General features: G+C 42.5%; 1 protein-coding gene across 1 annotated transcript in view; it reads right to left on the minus strand.

Moving 5' to 3' along the window:
* The window catches only part of IQCH (IQ motif containing H), a 284,969-nt gene that overhangs the window by 106,114 nt on the left and 153,203 nt on the right, over positions 1 to 25,652 (minus strand). Inside the window, exons 11-14 of the mRNA XM_027773807.1 lie at positions 22,008 to 22,556; positions 21,262 to 21,328; positions 8,509 to 8,592; positions 3,664 to 3,839 (exon numbers count right to left, since the gene is read on the minus strand). Coding sequence (XP_027629608.1) covers positions 3,664 to 3,839; positions 8,509 to 8,592; positions 21,262 to 21,328; positions 22,008 to 22,556 — 876 coding nt within the window. The remainder of the gene's footprint in view (positions 1 to 3,663; positions 3,840 to 8,508; positions 8,593 to 21,261; positions 21,329 to 22,007; positions 22,557 to 25,652) is intronic.

Below are 25,652 nucleotides of genomic sequence, written 5' to 3' on the forward strand. Positions count from 1 at the left end.
TTTTCTGAGCTCTGGTCCCCATATTCAAATGAGAGGTTGAAACAGAAGCCTCTCGAGTTCTTCCTAAATTTCTATTTAAAACCAGAGCTCTCTGTCCTTCTTGGTTAGCGGTACAGAGCTTCTGCTTGGGAAGATGAGACTCTCTGGGAATGGCTACTATGACGGTTATACAGCGTGAGTGTTCTGAATGCCCTGGACCGTACATCTAAGTGGTGATAATCGTGAAGTTTATGTAAGTATATTTTATCACACACGTATGCATACCCAAAACACAAAAGGCAAAAACCGAGCTCTTCTGAGAAGAGGATTTGTATGATTTACTTTATTGGGCCCTTCCTCCAGATTAGGTATTTTATATTTAGGAGATGAGGCAGTTGAGACTCAAGAGATTTGCCCAGTCAGCCAGTAAACAGCAGAGGCAGGATTTGAACCTACTCAGCAAAGTCGGCATGCCAGTGCTGAGACAATTTCCCTATCTTACAGACTGAGTAGTGAAGGTCTGGTGGGTTTATGCATGTGGAGAGGGAGTGGCATAAGCAGCCACAGAACCTAACATTAATGTTCTGAGCATACAAAAAAATGAAGAAAATGTCAAGATAGATTTTTGACTCTTCTGGGTTTGCCTATTTCTTGCCTATATATATGTCTATCATAGGGAGCATGTGCCTGCCAGAGAAAGAGAGAGAGAGAGAGAGAGAGAGAGAGAGAGGAAGCGAGAAATCATCCCCGGGGGGATGATCATTCTGCAATATCCTCTTTTCCAATCTCCTCTCAGGATTTTGAGCACACACGCACAGGCACCTGGGTGATTTTTAGGCTTCTGGGTCTGGGATTCGAACTGCAGAGTCGGCTATGTGGAATCAAGCGCCTTAACCACCACACCACCTGCTGGTCCATGGGTTTGCTTACTTCTATCAGCAAGTACTTACCTGACTACATTACAGTCATCTGTGGGAATGCCTTATTCTTGAGGCAATATGGTACCGTAGTGTTGTGTTCAATATGTGTTTAATAAAGACTCCCATGTGAGGGAGTGACAGCAGAGGACACCCTAATGACCATTTGGAGAAAATCGGCATCCGCAGACCCAGGCAGTGGACTAACACAGGTAACCAAAGAATCTGAGATGTTTCTAATCCCATTGCATTTTGGCCACACTTACCTTACCGCCACTGACTTTTTTTTAATCTGATGTATGAGAAAGTTTAGGAGGGCTTCGTCAATATTAAATGTTCACAAGTAGACACGGTGACTTTCATCAGCGCATGTTTTGCTCTTATAAAATCCAAGCACTGTTTAGTGACTTGGAGAGATGTACAAACAGATTTTTGGCACGCTTTAAAAAAAAAAAGCTCCTCAAAGCCATCCATTTGAGTGAGAACCAGCACTGATACAGTCTCTTACAGCCAAAGCCATCCATTTGAGTGAGAACCAGCACTAACACAGTCTCTCACATTAAAAAGGAATAAAGCAATAGCCAAACGTGAGCAGGAACGGGTTTGAAAGCGAGAGTTTAATTTTTGTATCGTACAAAGTTGATTGCCTGCGAGTGATTAATTACTCAAATAATTTAAACCTAAGCACTAGGACAAGCACTGGGCACTTCAAACCTTTCTGCTTGTTTCTGCTCACGAGTGTGCAAACCCACACCGTGCCTGGGACTCAGTGCGTCGGCAAGCGCTGCCTGCCTAGCTCCTTCCCAGAAGTCACAGGGGCGAGGTATACGTCTCAGGTAACAGGACCGCAGAGGTGGAGATGACTTTGAAATGATCTAATTCATCACCCCATTCTATATGCGAAGAACAGAAGGCCAGGGAGGGAAAGGGCTTGCCCAAGGACACAGGCCATGCAGGAGCAAGACCGTATTCCCGTTCCTGATCGTGTTCTGGGGCAGACAGGTTTGGGTCCGCACTGGTAACCTTGGACTAGAAAATGAGTCTTGTCTTCTTCAGCCGTAAAGGGAGATCGATACTTCCTGTCGTGTTGCATTGTTCTAGGGTGGAAGAAGACGCAAGCTGCGAATTTCTCAAATGTTAGCTTGCTCACTTTTCTCCCCCCAAGCCTCCTTCCCCATTCCATGACTTTCTACTGTGTCTGGACATTTCAGATGTGCAGAAACTGTATGGGCAGCTAGCAGGCCTTAGCTCAAGTTTCTGGCTGGAGAAACTCCGAAACTACTGACGATGGTTCTTTTCCCTCCTAGCTCCCATAGTAACCATGCAGTTGAGGCCAGAGAAGAGCTGGGAAGCACCAAAGAAACTCTTGCATGGGGGGAAGATACTGGAAGCTTCCCAAGAATGTGAGTGTCAATCATTTATCCTCTTCCCCTCCTCTTGCTTCCCTCGCCCCTGCCCTCGCCTCCCTTTTCCACAGCCCACAGTGTGGATGGGCAAGACCTGAGCAGAGTGCGTCTGGAGGAGACTGAGAAGTCTAGTCAGTCAGCTCTTGGTGGGACAGAGTAAATCCTCGGGACAATTCCCTGAGTATGACAGCAGAGTAGAAATGTGATTGCAGCCCTCCCCAGCCCTGCCAGGCCTCTTCTCAGGTCCCATTACACTCCACCCACTCCAGCTTTTGTTTCATCAAATCATGGGGCACCTGAATGGGTAGAAACCCAACACACAGGTGCTTTTCACGTAGAACACAGTCCGTTTCTCTGGCAATAGAGACTGGACTTTGGTGCCACCCACTTATAAATGGAGAACGCTAACTTTATTGGCAAGTTTAGAGCCTCTAATCATACCCTCCTCCCCAAGTCTCCTCAAAATTGCAGAGTCCATTAGGTATTAAAATGTTGGTTGTTTGGGCCCAGCAGGTGGCATGGTAGATACGATGCTAGACCCTACACAGTTGACAGCTGTTTGAGTCCCGGACCTGGTGGCTTGCTTTCTCACTTTCCTTTTCTTTCTCTCTCTGTCTCTGGTGAACACACATGCCCTGTTGTGAATAATAATAATAATAATAAATAAAATTAAATAAGTCATTCTTTTTAAAATGTTGGTTGTTTAACATGGAGAGTTTTACTTCTTGTTAAAATGTAGAGAAATTCATTTCAAATCTTCTTTTGTACGGCCGTTTTCTGGAATGCTGCCCTTACGGTTCCATGGATTTCTTGAAGCTTCTTGTCCAGGGATGGGGTTCCCCTGAAAATTCATTCCACTCATTAAAAATTGGTATCAATTTAAAAAATTTCTACCTGGTTCATTATGAACCATGCGATATGATAAATCAGATTAAATTCTCCTGAAGCCATAAAACCATGGAGTAACAAGGAAGACCCATGTGGAAATCACTGAACAGGGGTCCTCATCTAGATCCTGTCCCTGACCAGCTTCGGGACCACGGGCAGGCCCAGCCTTTCTCTGCCTTGGTGTCCTCTACACAAAAATAAGAAAAAGGAATGGGAGCTGTTGTAAATTCACCTACTTGACGGCACCGTCCGATACCTGCAATTAGGCCTCGGCCACAGAGAAACAGCCCAACTACGTCAGAAAGTTAAACTAGGGTATTTATTTCCTACAGTCCAACTAGTAGTCTAATCAGTAAAGCTGTTACACTCGCAATAATATTTCACTGATGTGTACCAGAGCGTTGCAAGTTATAAAATTTCCAATTTAATTTTACTGCATCCCTGAAGCCGTAGTAATTAGAAGACAAACTCACAGTGAAGATGTTTACAGCTTCAGGGGTGATAATTTTGAACCTGTGCTGCAGGTCACTTCTGTCCTCGAGGTTCCCCGGTTGGACAGCTGCACGGAGACTCAGGATTTTATTGTAGTATAGCACTAACTCGTCATTCATGTGATGGGAGCAGATGTAGATGACGTCCACGTTGGCATCTAAAACAACGGGCGCGATGTTAATTACTGATATAAAGGTAAGCGGCACTTTGAACTCTGGCATCCCATAGACGTTGTGCAGTTTGAAATAAAGAGCATATCCAAAAGCCACGTGGAAGTTCATTTAGATCGGATTTGCGAACGTCTCAGCCATCTCACTGGTGTTTTTTGCACTTCAGTATTTCTCCAAAGAAAAGGTAAATAATAGACCGCCGACAACATAAATGCAGCAATTCCCGCAGTAGAATGGCGAGGTGCCACAGAAGTGCACTTTCAGGTAATACAGAGGGGTTCGGCCACACGGCTCCCATTAACATTGATGGGAATCGCATCCTGCTTTAAAAATGTATCCCATTAACTTCGGTAAGTTATAAAGCAGCGCTATTAACTTTAGAAAGCTGATGAAATTGCAGTTTCTTATTCTGCCTGGACTTGACGGGGCCAATTCAGGGAATGTCCTGTCCAGATAAACGGTCTGATTATGACCATAGCAATGACTACTTCAGGAAACCCACCTTTCCCTGCTCCATTCCCTAAGAGGAAGAGAGACTTAAATAGCATATCTAGTGATTCTTGCTGTAAAGGAAACACGGTCTTTGTTTAACTGTTCTCCTTGCTAAGATGGGCTTCTTCTTATATACATAGAAAAAAATCCTAATTAAATACCCACCCGAATGGAATGGTGCGATGAGATTACCCACTCCATGCAGCAGAGTATTTTAGGGACGGTAGGGAGGAAACCTGCACCCACGGAGCTATTCATTCATTACTTCATTCACAAAATAGCTGACTGATAGGCAGGAACAGGTGCTTAGCGCGACGTGGAGGGAGACACAGCAGTCAGAGAGATTGAGATGCTGCCCTTGAGGAGCGGGCGCTTCACATGCACACGCAGCTTACAGCGGTGGAGAGCAGTGGGCGCAACGACAGCAGACAGGCGCTCGGGCACGTGCAGAGCAGGGAGTGCTGCGAATGCTTCCCGGGGCAGGGAAGGCCAAGGGCAGTTTAGAACGCCTCTGTCCAGCTTGTCAGAGTATGCCCAAAACACAGACCAACCAGATTCTAGTTCGGCTGCCTAGGCCCCTAGGCACACTTTAATCTTTCTATGCACTGTTGTTTTATGTTTTATTATTATTTTTTTATCTATAAAAGTGAAACTTTTTAGTTTAGTTTTTGTTTTTATTGGGTTGTGGGATAAGTCATGACATGTTTTCGCATTAATAAAAAAACATAGAAAAATACGCCATGACGTTTCTGACAACCCAGTAGGTTTTTTGCCACAGGGTGTGTGTACTTGCCAGAGAGAGAGATGGTACGAGGGAAAGTGAGAAACCACCCCCGGGGGAATGGCCGTGCTGCAATCCCTTCTCCATTCTCCTCCTGGGATTTTGTGCCCGGCGTGAATTTCAGGTCACCAGATCCAGGACTCAAACTATGGTCCACCATGTGGGAGACTAGCGTCTTAACTGGCTTCCCTAATTACCAGAGTAAAGGGCCAGCCCAGTGAGCCACGTAAGTAAATATTTACAGAGTGACTCCCATGTAATTCTGAAACCAAACTGCAAGATGAGCCTTAAATAAATTAATTGAGGACATGGTAATTAAATAAATTGTATACATTTGCTAGGTTACCAGTTAGTCCTAAAAGTAAAACTTTTAAAATTATTCGGGGCATAGAGGTTTAGAAAGTATTAAATGAAAGAATACAGTTAAGCACTGAGTGCGGTAGCGGCACACAGTACGTGCTTAAGAAGTGGCACGGGGACATGGATCCAGTCCGTGGCCCACCCTGTCTAGGTCAGCCAGCGGTAATGCCCACCCTGACCTCACCACTTATGCTTCTTCTGGTCAATTGCCCCTTCAACATGTACCACACTGAGGCAGTGTCTTCTGTTGTTCAAGCCCATTTTTTCAAATCTATTAACCTGCCTCTCCAAGCTTCTTAAAAGTGAGGTTTATGTTCTTCCTCTATTCTCCCAAGCCTTGCACAGCAGGGCTGCACAGGAGTCACTTAGCAGCTACTTGTGGGATCTGGGAGATGGGAGAAACTCAGAAAGTGGAACGTCTTTTGCACTTGGTGAGACCCACAGCGTGCACAAGAAATCGCCCCTTCTGGAGAAGTCTGAACTGCCCAGTGTTGGGTTCCAAACAGGTACCCCACACATTTGGTTTTTTTTTGAATTGCCAAAGGGTACATGCACTCCCCAGATAAACACAGAAAGACAGAGAGGGAGAAAGCATCCTCCATCCTAATGGGACATGGTCATGCCCAAATGCCTTCTCCTCCATCTCTCCACACTGTTGGGATTTTGGACACATGCACATGTTCCAGCATGTTTTTTAAGATGTTGTAACAGGGATTCAAACCATAGGTGGTCATGCGGGATCTGGCTCCCTTAACTACCAGGCTATGGGGCCAGTCCAGTGGGCCACACAAGTAAATATTTTACAGAGTTGTTCCCATTTAATTCTGAAACCAAACAACAAAGACCTCAAAATAAATTAATTGAGGACATGGTAATTAAATAAATAGTATACAATTGCTGAATGATCAAATTAGTTATCCCAAGTCTTGTGTTTTGAAGAATAGACTAATGTCTTACCAAACACTTGTAGTTCTTAAAGCCGAATAATTGTTCTTTTTTTTTTTAACATAAAAGAATAGGACACAGAAACAAACAGCCCAAGTAGCTGATAGACTCTGAAGCTGAAGACAAATACATTTTTCTCAGAAGAAATTTCTAGGTTATAAACAACAAACAAATGTTGCTCATTATTTACCTTTCCTATTCATTTCTGGTGAAGAAATACATTCTACTAACTCTAATGTCCAGTGTTAGCATGGTTTCATTGTGCGTCTACACAGGTGCAAAATGAATTGACAGGTAATTTTGGAAAGAGATTTATATGAAGAGGAAAGTTGCTTTGATCACTACTCAGTTAAAGTCAGTCACTCTCTTGCTTGACTCATGTAGGAACTGAAAATACTTGTTTCCACTCAACAATCAGGACCTCACAGCCAATATCGAATGATGTCTTACCAGCGTGATCAGATTGTCTTTGCTTCCCTGAATTAGCAGAAAGATCAGTATCCTTTACGAGCAATTAATAGAATTTTAAAAAAAGGATGACTTATTCTTCCCACAAAATTTTTACTAATTTGTATAGTTTCTTCGTATTTTTATTTCACAAGAAAGTACTTTTTCTTTCACCTAACTACTATTTCTAAACTTTTGTTATTCTTTGTGAAGAAGCTTTATGATTACATTTTTATATTATGAAGATAGTGTATCAAGAAAAGGCATTTGGTCTACAATCTCTTAGAAGTGGTCATACTGGGAAATTTTTCCATTGCACGGGAACGCGGACTGAATTATTGAATTATTTAAAATAGAAGTCTAATACTATTAAATCTTATCCAAGAATGAGAATCTTTTAAAAATACATCCTTTGGTGTGAGTTCACGCTATAAATAGAAGAGTATATGAAAAGCTGAGGGAAATAATCAATTTGAATAAACGAAAGCCAAGTCTGCCCTCTGCAGCGCTTCAGTGCTTCCCAGCCAGTCAGGGTTTCAGCTGAAATAACTTAGCACTAACTAATCATTCTCAAGTCATTACATTTTTTTGTAATGCTGAAAAACAATATTAGTGCCCAGATAATAGATTAAAGCAATTATATTATTATTATTTTAGGACACTGTAAATTTCTAGCACTGATATATTTTTGTTACCAAATGGCATTTATTAAAAAATAATGATGCTGAAATATATATGAATCATGTAAAGTATGTCATTCTGGGAAACCAGCTAAGTTGGTCATTGATAATTTAAGATTCCTCCTTGTTTTGCTTAAATAAAAGCCAAAGCAATTATATTTTAACAAAACAAAAAAGTTCTTACTTGATAACTAACAAAAATCTAATTTTCACTTAACCCTGAATGTTGGATCTCACAAACAGAATCGACATGATTGTGTAGCCTCCGTAACTTGTATTCGCTAGGCCTAACTGGAGCCCTGGCCTTCAGCAATAGCAACCAGACATCATATTTGCATCCGTCTAGACCCCATCAGCATTCGCCTGAGAACTGACCAACCCAGCATCTGACCTTGACTTTTACAAAGATGGATCTGTTACTCACTCAAGGTCTGTATTTCTAAGAATCCCCTCCACTGGTCATCTTGTATCTTCTAAAACCCAGATACATCTTCTGTGCTTAGATGAAAGCTTCTTTCAAAACTCATCTTCATTTTCCTCTTGTTCTTACAGCAAAAACATAAAGCTTCATTTCTAATACCACTTTCCACTCATTCTCCATCTAACATAACGGACAATACTAACAAAAATGTAACATTTTGACCTCATTGGCTGCAAAATTCTGTAAATAAGGGAGATTTCGGTATATAGGAGGAAAATCTCTACCTAAACCTGCAGCAAAAAGAATCAGAAAATTGCCCAAGTAAATAAGTCAAAGTGTCATTTTTTATTTAAGTTGACATTATAAATCTGTTCTTTAAAACAAAACATGAGATTGCCCTGCAAGTATATTAAAAAATATGAGCTTTTTCCTCATAGAGGAAAAAAAAAAACTCATCAAAAAGTAAACATTATATTAACATCCCCTGAAAAACATTCCAAGAGCCATTCATGACACACGCCGTGCCGTACCTAAGATGTCGCACAGCCTCCCGAGCTGCATGTTCTGCAGGGTGTCGAAATCAACAATGCGCTGGCGCACGGGCTGCGGATAGCCTAGAAGGTAAACAAGATGTCAGGACCCAAAAAGAGCAAGTCGGTACAGCACAATGGCACGAGGACGTCACAACATGTCGCAGTCCCCACTTCCAGGGAGGAATTTTCTCTGAAGCATCTTACAGAAACCATATGACTCCGAAGGAGGAGGCCCTGCTTCTCAGGAGATTAAGCATTATTCTAGAAGATGTGCCAAGCAGTACTTCCTGCAACGGAGAGCTCCATATTTCTCCCCTATCAATGGAGCGGGATTTCAAAAGCATGGAGAACACTTCTGACATTTAATGTAACTCTGTAATATGGCATATAAAAAATTTCTGCTCGGCCTAAGAAAACAACTTGTTTTAGGCCTTTTATCTTTTCTATGTGGCATTTTGAAGATGTCTCCCAGAATCATTCTAAGTTGACACGCTGAATTCAGATAAACCTGTGGCTGTCAGAAATACGTATTTAAGTAATTCTAGTACTAAAGAAAGAGGCTTCGGCTCACAGTCAAAAGAACTTTTAACCATCAAAGGGCAAGCAAGAAAGGTTAATGTGGTCGCTTTGTCAGCAGTAACAGAAGTCCTGCGGCTTGCCTCCGTTTCCCCTGGAAAAGGAGCAGAAGGAAAATGTGTGATGACTGTCGTGCCAAGTCCTTCTGCAAAAGGAACAGCGGCGGCTATACTTCCTGTTCATAGTTCAGGATTTTCCAAAAAAAAAAAAAAAAAAGGAAAAGAAAGAAAGAGAAAAGTGGATCAAAACATGAATTTAAAAGACACACATACTCACAAGCAGGTGGAATGGCTTACATGAAATTAAGCCAATGTCGATGCAACTTTTTTTTTTTTTTAAGAAAATTACTTTTCACATTTTGAAGAGATGCTTCAATGCCTCCTTGTGGTTAGTGAGCCCAAACACACATTTCAAGTTAAACTGCTATAGATAAAGTGCTTTTATATACCACGTCTTTAAGATGTGGCATGGCTTTCTTTTTCAGCATAAGGAAAACTAGAGCAGGCAATAGGGTTTCAGACTAAATGAACTCTGATAATTGGCTCTTTGCTTTTTGATGTCGGGGTTTAAACACTAGGTGATGTTGAAATTCAATGAGTTTGCCATTCATCTAAGAGTCTCTTTTGCTTTATGCAAATGAACTTACTCTAAAAGACAGAAGGACAAATGAGCTATTTGAATGATCTGTGAAAAAAAGTACTACTTTCTCAAATAGTTGAGAGAACCATTCTGCACTGGAAGGCTAGTATAGACAGCTACAATTTCGGTGCTGTGTTTATGCGTGTTTGAGTATTGTAACTTGGGATTTTGCAGATAGATCATTCTATCTACATTTGGATAAATAGTTAGAAAGATGTGGTGTGAATACCATATATCAAAAGTATAAGGTGGCAGGAAAATCGTCTGAAGAATCAAGTATGATTATAAAAAGAGCCTGAGAGCATTCCATGAATGCGTTTCCTTTCACAAGGAAAGATAAAAGGGAGTATAAGATGCCTCATTAAGACGATGTCCAATTTGAAATATAAAAGCTGTCCGATCACTTTGTTGCCACATACCCAGCACATGAGTGAATAAGTCTGTGTTCCACTCAAGCGCTTGAGGTCAATTTTCCAACAAATTACTTGGCACCTCTGTCATCACTGATCAAGGATGCATATAAAACGTCTGTGGGAAATGACGGCAGGACCGGTCACTCAGTTAACCGTACAAATACACCCATTTTAAAGAGGTCTATGTTAATCTCAGAGCACCATCATAGAGCAACCCAGGAAGCAACAGACATGAAAGCACTTGAGATGAAAACTGTAAAGTGCTGTATAAGCACAAAACATTCTAGTGTTATTGGGGACCAGCAGATAACCTAATGGTTACTTCACTGGACTCCTACATGGCTGACCGTGGTTCAAGTCCCGGACCCGGTGGCTTCAAAACTCATGCTAGGCCGTGTGCATGTGTGCCCAAAATCCTGAGAGGAGAATGGAGAAGAAGGGATTGTGGTGTGGCCATCCTCCGGGTAGTGATTTCTCACCTTCTGTCCCTCTAACTCTCTCTGGCGGGCACATGCACCCCATAGCAAAACAAAAACAAAAACAAAAATAAAACAAAACAACTCTCTAAAAAAAGAGAGAGCTGTTAGTGTTATGAGTTAAGTGCACTTGCAAAGCATTTAACAGTAACATTCTGTGCCGGGTGTCAGACCGTTCCACATGGACCAGCTACAGCACCGTCAGCAGGGCATCGTACATCCACAGAGTACATGAGTGACACCCACGGAACAGACCCCATGAGCACTAGCAGCATATGTTAAGTTTCCTAGTAAACTTAACCAGGAAACTAGTGACTATCAACAGGAATACAGTGGCTTTGGGGTTCAGCAAAGATGCCCCCGGCAATGGGACATCAGGCTTTGGAACATCGTCTGCAAAGCTGTGCTTATTTTGAAGGTCAGACTAGGGACCATCAACTTCAACCCAGTCATAGATAAGAAAGCTCAGGGAGAGGCCAGCAGGTGGCATAGTGGTTAAGGTGCGGGATTTCCACATAGTTGACTATCGTTCAAGTCCCGGACCCGTTGGCTTGATTTCTCACTTTCCCTCTCTCTCTCTCTTCAAATTAAATAATAATAATAAATAAGATAAAATAAAATAATTCTTTTTTAAAAATGAGAGAGGGAGCAGTCGAGAGTCGGAGGAGATCTGAGTAGAAGAAGGCTTGGGGAGATACCACATGGCTGGTTCTGCAGATTGAGGGCCCAAGAGCCTCCTGCTCCCTCCCGGCGGAGAGTTGCTTGAGGCTGCAGAGGACAAGGCATCTACTCTTCCCTGGAGCCTCCGGAAGGAATGCAGCCCTGCCGACACCTTGTCAGTCCCCTAGGACTCTGAACCACAGAACTAGATCACAAATGTGTCCTGTTCTGGGACCAGCAGTTAGCGTAATGGCTATGTCGCTGTACTACCACGTAGTAGACCACAGTTCGAGTCCTAGACCTGGTGAATTAAACTCACACTGGGTGTGTGCGCGTGCGTGCCCAAGATCCCGAGAGGAGAATGGAGGAAAAGGGATTATGGCGTGGCCATCCCCCCGGGAGGTGATTTTTTGCTTTCTGTCTCTCTGTCTCTCTCTCTCTCTCTCTCTAGCGAGCACACGCACCCTATAGCAAAAACCTCTCCAAAAAAAATGTGTCCTGTTATAAGCCACTCTGTGGGCCGTACTGCCTACCTGCCCTTACTCCCACTAAGTGCCACCCTTCTCAGATATCCCGCTCCTTTCACCTCTGACGGAAGGATGAGGGAGGACACATTATAATAAGCAGTGCTGTTGCTGCTTTTTTCTTTTCCTTTCCTAACCTCAGCTGAGCCAGACCGAAATGATCAAAAGGCACTTCATTTCAATGGAGAGAAATTATTACTGCAAACACAATATGATCCGAGCTCTCAAAGCGCGGTTCTGGTTCACGTGGTTGACAGGCCCTACATGCCATCAGGTGCACCTGGCCACTCTGTCCTGGCCAGTTTCTTAGCGTTCCCTTGTGGCCATCTGCCCAGCCTTCACTGTACTTTGCTTGTCTTGTCACTACATTCCTTTGCTTGTTCATTTATTCCTCTCTCCCTCCCCCCCAGCACCTCTTCAGCTCCTATGCCCAGACGAGAGCTCCACCAGCGCAGCCCTGTCACCTCCCACTCAATGTGTGGTGAAATATGTCTAAAGACTCTACTCAAGAAGCTGCCTTTCGGGGCCAGCAGGTGGCACAGTGGTAGGACACAATACTCCCACATGGCCGACCGTGGTTCAAGTCCTGGACCTGGTGGCTTGAGAATCACACTGGGCACGTGTGTGTGCAAGTCCAGAATCCCAGGAGGGGAGCAGAGGAGAAAGAATCTCTCACTTTACCTCTCATCGTCTCTCCCTGTCTCTTCCCAGCAAGCACATGCACCTATGAAACAAACAAAGAAAGAAAAAGAAGCAGCTGCCTTTCAAACTCGGAGCATCTCCCCCCAGGGGGTTCTCATCATTCCCACCCTCCACCCCTCTTCCAACTCTTCTCGCACTGGGTTCTTCCACCTGGAGAACTTCCAGGGAAATTCAAAGAATGGCAAGTGGAATTTGTAGCTTTTCCCAGCTGTTCATCAGCACAGAAGAAAACAAAGGGCATGGCAGAAGGAACATGGCCTCCTTTCTCACGGCTGTCCTCATCACCTGCAAGGTCTCCCTAGTTTGATAGGGCGCACCCTCTTTTCTGAAATGAGTATTTGCACTCATACCACCCGCCCCTATAGCAAAGAAGGTTCCCCGGGCACTGCCTTTCTGAAGTTATTCAACTGCTCTTGGTTCTCTGTCGAGCCAAGTTCATTCATCAGTTGTTGCGGCAACCATCTCTCCATTTCCACATCTCCCTTTACCGCCTTTCCCAGTTCCCACTCCCACACACATGCCGGTCAGGTGATGCTCTTTGTGTCCAGCACACTTGCTCTGTTAGGACCGGTTTCTCCTTCTCAGCGAGCAAGGCCAGGCTGAGCGACCAGGCCTCCTTGCACAGGACTGTGTGAACTAAAGTCAGTGACCCTTTGTGTGTGTGTGTGTGTGTTTAAGAGAGAGAGAAAAAGAGAGAGATTTTTGCTATATGGTGTGTGTGCAAGGAGAGAGACAGAGAGAAACAGAGAGACAGAAAGTGAGAAATCAGCCCCCCTCCGGGGAGATGACCACACCACATCCCTTCTCCTCCATTCTCCTCTCACGCACCCTGCTTGAGTTCAAGCTGCCAGATCCGGGACTCGAACTGCGGTTGACTATGTGGGAGATCAGCGATGTAACCATTACGCCATCTGCTGGTCCTATAAAGTCAGTGATCCTTAACCTGTGGTCTGGGTACACTTGGAGGTGGGGAAACAAGAGGAGTTTACCGAGACCATGTCAGGGGGCCTGCAAGGTCAAAACTGTTTTCAAAATGATACCAAGAAGTCATTTGTCTTTTTCTTTTTTTTTAAAAAAAAAAGAATTATTTAATTTCATTTACCATTATTATTATTACTTTTAAGTTGCTACAGGGCACATGCTCTCATCAGAGAGACACACACGAGTGAGAAGGAAAGTGAGAAAGCAAGCTGCCAGGTCTGAGACTCGACCTGTGGTCAGCCATGTTGGAGTCCAGAGCCTTAACCACCAGACCACCTGCTGATTGCTGACCCAAGTGTTTTTCAATCTTACACTCTCACGAGTTATAAAATAAGAAGAATTTACTGATATGTTTTAAATTTCACATTGCAGCTAACATTTAATATTGGCATAGTCAAGTTTAGTATAATGCCAAAGAATATACATAATTATTTGAAAAGGCTACAAAATATAAAATATTGTTCCCTTTTCCAAATATTTATCTATGCAGGGCTATGTTTTCTTCATATGCTTCCACTGAAGTAACATATTGCAACAGACTGAATACAGAAACAGATCTAGAACCACGTTCTATAAAGAGAGTTGCAAATTTGTCAGTCTCACGCTTCCAACATGTTTTGTTTTGGAAAATAGTTATTTCTTAATTGAAATAACATTATTTAGTTTAACATTGGCAATAGATTTATTATTTTTATTTTAAAATAAGTTAATAAATATTTGTGTTTTAAAACCTATTTATTTGTTTCCATTTATGATAAAACATATGTCATGCACAAGAGACACAGAGAGGGAAGGAGGGAGGGAGGGAGAGAGAGAGAGAGAGAGGCCTACACCGCCCCCCGGAACTCAGTCATGCTGCAGTTTCCTTTCTCCAGCCCTCCTGCCTGCCCAGGTCCTGCCATGCGCACACCTGCCCAGCATGTTTTGAGGCTGACCGGGTTAGGGACTCAACCACATCTAGCATGTGGTTTCCAGCTCCACAGGTGGGTATGTCCCACAGAGTCTTGGCCAAATTCATAAATATTTTCAAAATTTGACAATTTTTAAATTTCTAATATAGTAAATAATAATAGATATAATTCATTTAAACTAACACTCTTTAGAGTCTTCAGTAATCATTACTAGTGTAAAGGGGTCTGGAGACTAAAAAGTTTGAGAACCACTTAACAAATCTTTTACTATTTTTTATGAGAATTAAGAAGACTATAAATATTATAACTGTATCTTAGTCTTTGTAAAGTCTTTTTATAGCATGCCCTAATGGTAATCCTTTTAGTGGAACACCTGTGAACTGGAATCACTTGACTCAGAATCCACTGCTCTCTCTGTATTCGCAGTGCAACATCAGATACCCCAAGACCAACCGGTTAATTTCATATCAGGGGCCAGCTCTGATCTAACCAGTGGGTGACTGCTGATTTGGATTACCTGGATGATATGACATGGATGAACAGAAATGCATTTTTACTTTAGTTATAAATATTTGAAAATTTAAGTGCCCTTCATTCCCGATCCCCAAAGAGGTGAGTATTTCTGGGAAATACTGTTTGGGAGATCTTGGCAGTACATCTGTCCCAAGGATTTAGTGTGGGCAACATTTTACCTAATCTATGGAGGCCATAATACTTGCCGAAATATGAGGTGGCAGAGGGAAAGCCTTCAAAAAGTTCACGGCAAATGCATATCATGAAATACCTATGCATGAATTTCAAACATTTTTTTGCACCAGGACCAGCAGATGGCACAGTGGTTACATTGCTGGACTCCCAGATGATCAACCAGTTTGAGTCCCAGACCTGGTGGCTTGAAACTCATGCTGGATGTGTGTGCATGCATGCCCCAAATCTCTAGAGAATGGAGAAGGAGGGATTTCAGCATGGCGTGATTTCTCGCTTTCTGTCTCTCTGTCTCTCTAGTGAGCACATGCGCCCTGTAGCAAAAAACTCTCTCTTAAAAAAAGGTTTCTTTTGCACCAAATAAACTCAGTAATTTAATTCTAATTTTTCCCCATTAAACATTTTTTCTTCCAAGAGAGAGACACAGAGAGAGAGAGAGAGAGAGAGAGAGAGAGAGAGACTGGTATTGCCACTGGAGTCCCTATGCTATGATCAACCCCAGTATCAGCCACCCTAGCTCATGAGCACATGCACACACACTCCATGGGCTCAGGCAGGTCCAGGGTGCCACCTAGGACCTTAATCTTGTGGGTCCAGTTGCACCGTCACTGGGCCGCCACGTGGCTCCTTTCCATGAGCATTTTTAAAACATTGCCAAAGGGCACATATACTCGCTAGACAGAGAGAGAAAGAGAGAGAGAGAGAGAACCCCCAATGGGATGTGGTCATGCACCCTCTCTTTTCCTCCATTTCTCCATCCATCAGGATTTGGGTGTGCACATACACATGCCTAGGATGTTTCTCAAGTCACTGGAACCAAGATTCACACCGCAGTTGGCCATGTGGGATCTGGATGCTCATACACAGCACTTAACCACTGTGCTGCGGGGCTGGCCCAATTCCACGAACTTTAAAAAATTCTTTTGTTTATGTCAAAGATTTGATTGAAAGTCCTGATTTCCCAGTCCCAAAGTGGAAGGAACCCAGTCTATCCTGTCTTTGAGTTGTCAATTCAAAATGAGAAAGTGGCAGCCAGTGGCCTGGTGGTAAAGGTGGCTGAATCCCACCTGGCCAACTGCGGATGAGTCCCAGACCTAGAGGCCTGAAAAACAAACCAGGCACATGTGTGTTTGTGCCCCAAGTCCTGGCAGGAGAACAGAGGAGAAGGGACCTGGCGTAGCACTTAGGAAGTGCTTTCCTACCCCTCCCATTCCCATTCTGTCTCTGTCTCTCTCCAGTGAGAGCATGCACCCTACAGCAGATTTTACAAAGAGAGAAAGCAGAAAGGTGCCAGCGTGCAGGGGCACAGAAGGGCGATTTCTCAGATAACGCTCCTGGCTGCCGTCCTCCATCCTGCCCTCGTTTACAAGTGGAGGTGAACACAAGTTCCCATCTCCTGAGGAGAGGGGGTGGAGTTAGGAAGCAACTCACTCGTGAGATGGGTGACTTTCTCAGTTTGGTGTATCTTACACAAAAATAAGTTTTCCCATCTTTCCCTTTTATTTTATTTTATTTGTGAAAAGAGATTTTTGCTGTGGGGCAGCACATGCATTCGCTGGAGACAGAAAGCAAGAAAACACCTTCCGGGTGGATGGCCACACCACAATCCTTTCTCCTCCATTCTCTTCTCAGGATCTTGGACATACACGCACACGCGCCTAGTGTGTTTCAAGATGCCTGGTATGGGACTCAAACTGTGGGGGACTAAGTAGGAGTCCAGCGATGTACCTATTACACCATCTGTTGGTCCTGTCCTTTTAGATTTTTACGATGGTACAGTCCAGCTGAAAAAATAAAATGTTGTTTTTCATGAACTTCACACTAACAGGATCTGTCGTTTTTATTGGAATGGAGTATTTTGGAGATCATTAATTACATTAACTCCAAGTATAATTTGCTGAAATAATGCACAGAGGGGAAAAATAGGAAACCAAACTATACACATTCCTCTTGGCCATTAAATCAATTGGTAGTGAAATTAAAGATTATATATTTTAAAAAGAAAGAAAGAAAGAAAGAAAGAAAGAAAGAAAGAAAGAAAGAAAGAAAGAAAGAAAGAAAGAAAGGAAGAAACCCACCTCGATATAGTAGGTTGTCAGGAAAGTCATGAAGTATTTTTCTTTTTTTCTGTGCAAAAATGTGTCATGACTTTTCAGACAACCCAATATTTCCTGGTTTTATTTTTTAAAAAGAAGACAATTGAGGGGGAAACTGATCACTGGGGATGTAACTGGTTGGCAGCGGCCTCATATACCTGCTCATGGCACCAGGGGCCCATATCGGCCTGTGCCGTTCCATGCCAACACAGGAAAGCGCCAGTGAGTTTAGTGTAACACCAGATGACGCACTGCAGTGAAGAAGCCCAGGAGTTAGGTTAAAAGCGGAAGAAATAATGTGGCCAAAGAAACTGGAAGCAGGATCAGTTCGTAGGTTTTATTTAGACCTCTGATATTTCTAGAAGAATTAGGAGTCTTTCTGGCAGTCCTTTCTTATTTGACTGATAGATTTTGCTCAAAATAGACCCTTATATTCTATTCCTGCTACGAACCATGGCAGATTATTTTGTTATAATTATATTTCATTAATAAAAGTGATAAAACTGTGCAATATCCAATTAAGAGATCAGCCTACATACTCCAGAAAGGATGATTTTTTTTTAAAGTTATAAGGCCATTTGGTTTCTTTGGACAGTTAGTCAACAGCATTCCACCTCCCCTGTGGGTTGAAAATAGCTAGCAGTTTTTTCTTCCATCTAGGAATACTACCTGAAATACATTAACAATGATCAAATTTCATAAATTCTCCTTTCAATGAAATTATAATGTATAATTATCCTGATATTCATATCATCAAGTCATAGACTTACAAATATTTTCTAAATATTTTGTGGTAAAAATCGTTACTGACAGGACCTCCTTTCAATATTTTTCATGGGTGCAAAACTGCAGACAAAAATAACCGAACGCCTACAGGTGCAACGTATTAAGCAGTTATTAGCTACTTGGCTTTCATTTCGAGAGTTCAAATAAGTTAGTGTAGCCCCAACTGACCAGGGGCAGGGTGTAATTACATCCAGGGCTAATTCTACAGCAAACTTCCTCTGGAAGGAAAAAAAGAGGACAGGCTACAACTTGTAGTGGATGCCTACCTGAACCGAACAATCCCACCAGCTGACTGTGAATAGTGAATTTGGTTTAACACTGGAAGAGAAGTTACTAGACTGAATACATTTTTTTTTTCCTGCAGTGTACTTAGAGAAGAAATTTGCTTCACTTTCATCCACCTCTAATTTTTTTTGGAGAGGTTTTTTGCTATAGGGCGCGTGTGCTCGCCAGACAGACAGAGAGAGGCAGAGAGACAGAAAGCGAGAAATCTCCCCCCAGGGGGGATGGCCACGCAGCAATTCCTTCTCCTCCATTCTCCTCTCGGGATCTTGGGCACGTACGCACACGTGCCTGGCGTGAGTTTTAAGCCACCGGGTCTGGGATGCGAACCACGGTCGACTACATGGGAATCCAGCGACATAGCCATTACGCTAACTGCTGGTCCTCACCTCTATTTTTTTGAACAATGTACTTAAGTTCCTGGTGCATGGGACAAAGAAGCCGTGTTATATCTAGCTGAAATCTTTGAGTATTCTCAAGGGGAAGTGCTATACAAGAACAAAGTGCCCCATATCTTGGAGGAAAGAGAAAGGCATAGTTTGAGAATTCCGCTGTGGAATAGGGAGGAGATGACAGTTGGTTACTTACACTTAATGTCCGTAGGTCATTCTATAAGACCTAAAGCATAAATTGTAGAAACAAACACTGTATGATCAAAGATTAAGTACCATTCTCTTGTAAAAACATATAATTGGTCTTTTGAAATGCTCAGTTGAGACAATCATCTGCACTTATCTTTATTTCTTAGGAAATACATTATTGTTATCATTATTATTACTTCAGTTTTTGCTATAGAGAGACAGAGAAAGGGGGGAGTGAAAAAATCACCCCCCCGGGGGGATGGTCACATTAAAATCCCTTCTCTTTCACTCTCCACTCAGGAGTTTGGCTACGTACATACACTCACATACCCGGTACGATTTTCAAGCTACTGGGTCCGGGACTCAAACAGTAAATTTTGGTGATGTGGGATTCAGCACCTTAACCTCCATGCCACCTGCTGGCCCCAATAACCATTTAAAAAAAAATGAGTAGCAGGATTAACAAATAAAAAGTATTATAATAGGGACAACTTTCAAATTTATTATGTGTTTATTTAAATGAGTGTGTGTAATCTTGAAGAAAGATTACTAGTTTTAGTGTCAGATTTAAAATAATGCTTTCTAATTGTAGTTTCTTTGACCAAATCATTCTTTGTCTTAATTTATCAGCAAACCCTTTTGAGATTTTAAGATATTTTCATTTACAATTTCTTTTATCGTCCAGTTTATGTTAGAATTAATTCCAAATTTTTACTTTTTTGGAGTCTCCTCTTTTTTTGAGCCTTTTCTGAGGGCTGGTACCTGGGAGTTTTTTGAAGGGTCAGAGGAACATGTGTGGGAGGGAAGACGTTAACGGAAGCTGGACCTACCGTATCTGAGCGCTCGGAGCCACTGTAAAGTGGAGGCCTGTTTCTGGCTCTAGTTTCAAATCAAATGGAGAAAGGCAAAACAAAATTTCCCACATAATATCAGGTCAAGTCTACAATTAGTCACAGAAGCAAAGGCTCTAGCACCTTATTCTAAGGAACTGAGTCAGTTAATTGGGTCTCAATTAGCCTCTCTGGCTGTAATAAATTACAAGTGCAATTTCTGTGTGTGAACTAATTTTGTGAGCAAAAGTAATGTCGCCAAAACCAAAGCTTAAGTTATAATGAAGTTTAGGTCTCTTACATCCTAAGAAGGAATGAATTTCTTTTGTCATCCCATAAAGAAGACTAAAACTAAAAGGATCTGTGCAGCTCAATTATTTTCTTAATTCTTCTACAAATATTTAGATATAGGCAATCTAGGAAAGTTCACACTGCCTTGCTACTATTCATATTTTACTAATTTAAAAATAATAGGAATTATGTTTATATGGTAAATATAATGTTTCATAATAAACGTATGTTTTCTCTTCTCATGTTCCCGTTTAAATGTATTGTTTCTATATTAAACATAAGTACGCAAACACATGAGCACTGATAAATTGCCATCCTGAGTCTATTACATCCTGGGTTCTAGTGTTAAGTCTAGACCACTGAATGCACTGCCCTACTTAAAAGGCCTTAACGCAGAGCTGATACGTTACATGGAGATTCAGTGGGTTTTGCTGTTTGTCAAAACTACCAAGTCAGCTTAGGAAGTGTGGTCTCAACGAGGGAAATTTAACTCACCAGACAGAAGCAAAGCAAAACAAAACAAAAGGAAACAGACAAGGAAGCAAACAAACCCTAAACACTTTGACAGCAGCTCAGGTTTTCAAAGAACTTCCAGCGCAAATTTCTGGAATTCCCGATGCCATTTTGGCATACCTATCTTACCACTGTGTTTCAGACAACAGCCTTGAAGTCCCCCAATTCATAAATGTAATTAAATAATTACATTAGTGCTAATTAACATGAAACTGCAGATTATTTAAGCGCAAAAAACACTATTCAACTTCTTAATTATTCTTGTTCACACAGCATTTCCTTTTGCTCAGGCGCCCTAGGTGCAAATAAAGCATCCCATCTGCTCGTAATTAGAACTAAATAATTTCAGAGAATGTAGCTTATCATTTTGACTGCACATTTGATTAAAAACAGTGTACAAGCAATATCCTGGCTTATTGGCGTAACAGCAACGACACACACAAGCCCGTGTTCTCCTATCATTAAAGAAGATCGAAAACATTATCTGTTATTTCAGGGGGAAAAATACAACTTTTTAGTTCATTTCATACAGATGAAAGCGAATTACAGCAAATCACCTCTCCACTGAATAGCAGCCCCCACATAATGACTTTATTTGCTTAATCCCCAAATTAAACGCCGTTTCGAGCGAGGGCCCTGTGTTATTACTCTCATCATGTCGAGAACATTTTCCTGCCGAGACCAATTTGAATAAAACAAGGGGCCTTCCTTGAACTCAATCAAGGAGCCATAATGTGGTGGGTAATAGAGGTTGCTGATAGATTTGCAGGCAAAAGTGTTATACCTAATGATGGGATATGGATAATAGTCCTCCTGGAGGTCCTGATGCGATTCCAGTTGGCTGCCAGATGCTGAAAATCAAGAAGAGCATTGATCAGTGACAGGAAGCTGTAGTGGATTCATCTAGTCAAACTTCAGCTGTTTTTCCACTGTACAGTTAAGCCAGGCATAAATTATATTAATTGATTTAATTACATACTTAAAACATCTTCCCCAATTAATTTAATTAGGTGGCTACATGATGCTACTGGCAGGGGAAGATTAGAGGCAGCTCACTTAATTAACAGAATATGAATGAAAAAAAGAGAAAGCAAACATAAATGAAATTGTGAGCACTAATTAAAAGGCTGTCTGCAAACTTAAATACTTTCTGACAAAGTGGTGACAGCAATGTAGACAAGAGAGGATTTTTTTTTTTTTCCTAGCAAATTAAACTGCCAGAAGGTATATATAGGGGAGAAAAGGTAATGCAGTTAAAACATCGATTTTCTGACAGAACTACCATAGTCAAAGCAAGGGGACTTCTTTTCTATAGAAAAATTGCAACAGATTTTGCAGGTACAAAAGCCAGATTCCTGATTAGGGCTAAAATACGATGCACACACAGTGAGGGGAGTGAAAGGCGAGGGAGGCTGAGGGGAGGGTAGTCAGAGAGAGAACGGGAGGATAAAGAGACAGCGTATCGTAACCGCTCGAGCAAGACACCTTCAGAAAAAGAGGCCTGCCGTAGCAGGTGGCAGTCGCGTGCACCTTGGCTCGAAGGCGGAAATTCTCCAGGTGTCTCTGACGGGATTCTTTCAGGATCCTCTTCAGCCGGGCCTTGTGGCAACGTAAAAGCCAAGCTATGGAGATCACGCCTGATGCCCACTTCTTCTGGCGATAAATGAGGAAGAACTGTCTGGCCTTATAGCATTTCCACGTGGCTTGGATCTTGATGGCCGCCTCCAACTCTCCATCTTGGCCCTTGTACCTCTGCCCTGGAAGGTTTATCAGCCTCTGGACGTAACTCGGGTCCTCTACCACTGACAGGAGCTCATATCTGGTCACTTTATTCTTCAGCTCAAACTCTGGCAAGAGGGCCACCAAGCTCTTCCCTTTAATTTTGACTTCTGGTATTGCATAGTCTCTGAGAAACTTTTCAATGTGTTCTAAGAGAGAAAAAATACTTCCCCAAGCTAGGCTAAAATGTTCTTTGAATGCTAGGAAGTCCGGGGTGGTCATGTCTATGTTGCCGTTGAAAATAGAGAAGTCATAATCCCACGATGACTTCGGAGCTCTGGGTGTTGTGACTTTCACAGACTGTGGAAAGAAAGTGTTGGCAGAGATGAAATATACTGCGGTCTTTCAGTGAGGGGCCCAGACACACACGTTATCACACTAGTTAGGAAGACGCAGACCCACGCGCTGCCTTAACCCACACGTCGTGACATGACAGCCTGACACGTAGATATTACAGCTCACTCCCAGAAGGCTCCCGAGAGCACTCAAACTTGTTACCATCTTTACCAAAGTGTTATAAAAGTGCTCAAGGAAACGGACCATAAAGGTAATTAGTTTACTTCCATATGGTCACCTGACCCCATAACCTGCGATTGACTTTTTCCACATGTACTCATAGTATCAGAGAAAAAAGTTGCCCATTCTCTGGTCATAACTTATCCACCGATCCTGAAAATTAGAGTGATTTTTTTTTTTTTTTTTTTTTGCCATCTTCAGGTTGCAACTATGACTATGACTATTAAAAGTATTTTGTGGGGCCAGCAGGTGGCACAATAGTTGAAGTGCTGGACTCCCACATTACCAAGCACAGTGCAAGTACTGAGCCTGGCAGCTTGCTTTCTCACTTTCCCTCTCTCTCTTTCTCTCTGTGTGTAAGTTTCTCTGGTGGGTGCAAGTGCCCTATAGCAAATTTTAAAATAATAAATAACATTAAATGAAAATTTTTAAAGAAGTGTTTCGTGACTTCCTGACAAATCATCCCTTTTCAGTATTTAAGATTTTTTTCTTCTCAGGACCAGCAGTTAGTGTAATGGCTATGTCGCTGGACTCCCATGTAGTCGACCGCGGTTCGCATCCCGGACCTGGTGGCTTAAGACTCACGCTGGGTGCGTGTGCGTGCGTGCCCAAGATCCCGAGAGCAGAATGGAGAAGAAGGGATTGCGGTGTGGCCATCCCCCCTGGGGGGTGATTTCTCGCTTTCTGTCTCTCTGTCTCTTTCTGTCTTTCTGGCGAGTGCATGCGCCCTATAGCAAAAACCTCTCAAAAAAAAAAAGATTTTTTTTCTGTCTTCTCGTAATATCCAGAGATAATTTTTTTTAAACAAGGAATGTTATGTTGTATGTTATCACTCTTACCACTTTCTAGGTTTGTCTTGATAGACTTTTTTTAAATTTTAAGTCTGGTATCTTTTTAAGGACATGTCTGGGCTGTCCTGAGGTAGATTAGCATCAGAAAATCTTCTAAGAAATAAAATCAAGGAAGCATTTGCTTTTCATTTCATTTCTATATTTACCGATGAAAATTTTAAGTCATAGAAAAATACTATTTTTATTTCTAAGTGTTAGGAGGGGTTTTCTATGAATGAGATGATGGACAATTATTTTCTTTCTTAAAAAACACACACACGGGATCAGTAGTTAGCGTAATGGCTATGTCACTGCACTCCCATGTAGTCGACCGCAGTTCGCGTCCTAGACCTTGTGGTTTAAACTCACGCCGGGCGCATGTGCGTGCGTGCCCAAGATCCTGAGAGGAGAATGGAGGAGAAGGGATTGTGGCATGGCCATCCCTCCTGGGGCGTGATTTCTCGCTTTCTATCTCTCTGTCTCTGTCTGTCTGGCGAGCACACGCGCCCTACAGCAAAAACCTCTCCAAAAAACAAACAAACACACACACACAAAATAAATGCTATTTTAAAAATTAAATCAGAGGAAGGTTGAATGGCAACAATAATATATAATGTCACCCTCACTTAAAAAAGGGAAGAAAAAGGAGGACATTTTGTTTTGTCTATGTCCGTGAAACCACTGCATTCAAGTACTGCCATTTGCACTAGAAAAACAGAGACTCTGGTCTAAATGCTCTATAATGGCCTCGCAGGGCTGGGAAGAGGGAGGACATGGATGTTTCAGGCCCTGACTTCACCTCAGTAAAGCCAGGTATTAAGTTCCTATGATGACTGTCTCTTTTCTTTCTTTCTTTAAGTTTATTTATTCACTATAGGGCGCGTGCGCTCGCCAGACAGACAGAGAGAGACAGAGAGACAGAAAGCGAGAAATCACCCCTCAGGGGGGATGGCCACGCCGCAATTCCCTCTCCTCCATTCTCCTCTCAGGATCTTGGGCACGCACGCACACGCGCCCGGCATGAGTTTTAAGCCACCGGGTCCGGGATGCGAACCGCGGTCAACTATGCGGGAGTCCAGCGACATAGCCATTACGCTAACTGCTGGTTCCCCTATGATGACTGTTCTTAAGAATTTAAGGAATGGCTTGTTTCTGACTTATCAATGTTTTAAGATGGATAACCCCATCTTTATCAAACTGTAGGGCTATACTGCTCTCTACATTTTGAAGAGTTTTCACAAAACTTAAACACATGGTCAGTTTATTAATAATTATTATGCTACAGCGCTGTGTTCAGTATTACTTTGTTAGATTGTTCATACTTTGCCTGTTTAAAAAAGTTTATTTTATTTTGTTCACGACAGAGAGTGTGTGCATGACAGAGAGAAAGAGAGGAGCGCCCTCAACGGGCACTGGGCATGCCATGAACCCCTTCTCCAGCCCCCCCGGCTCATCAGAATCTTGGATGCATGCCCAAGCCATGTGTGTTTCAGCTCAGCTGGACCGGGAACCTGAACCCACAGCTGGCCATGTGGCTTCCAGCACTGCCGTTCAGTACTATAGGAACTGCACCACTGTGCCTGGGATTTGTGCTTTGTCTTTCTTAAATAAACGTTAACTGAGAATAGTTAACAAAGGCAAAAAGCTATCTAAAAGAAAAGAAAAGTAAGCCCAGAGCTACAATAAACAAATACAAGAGAAAAAACAAACAAACAAACAAACAAAAACTTCCAACTCTTCATTCCCCCTACCGCAGGTTCTGGACAGTGGAATAATTCATCAGCCTGTCATCTCGAGTAAAAGTGCTGAAGAGCAGCTGACTCGGTGACACAGGGTAGCACAAGACTCTGCAACGTGGGAAAGTCCTGGGCAAGATCAGTTTGGTTCCCAGGTCAGCCTGAACATGCCGGTGTGCACGCACATGCCTGCGGTCCTGGCTGACTGGCAAACACTGGGGGGATCGCTGCATGAGACGCTGATGAAGGTGCTTGTGTCTCTCTTTCTCATGAAAGAAAGAAACTTGTGAAAAAAATGCCCCAAACTGTTAAGT

The sequence above is a fragment of the Tupaia chinensis genome, unplaced genomic scaffold, assembly GCF_000334495.1.
Source record: "Tupaia chinensis unplaced genomic scaffold, TupChi_1.0 Scaffold000377_2, whole genome shotgun sequence".
In the NCBI taxonomy this organism is placed as follows: Eukaryota; Metazoa; Chordata; class Mammalia; order Scandentia; family Tupaiidae; genus Tupaia; species Tupaia belangeri.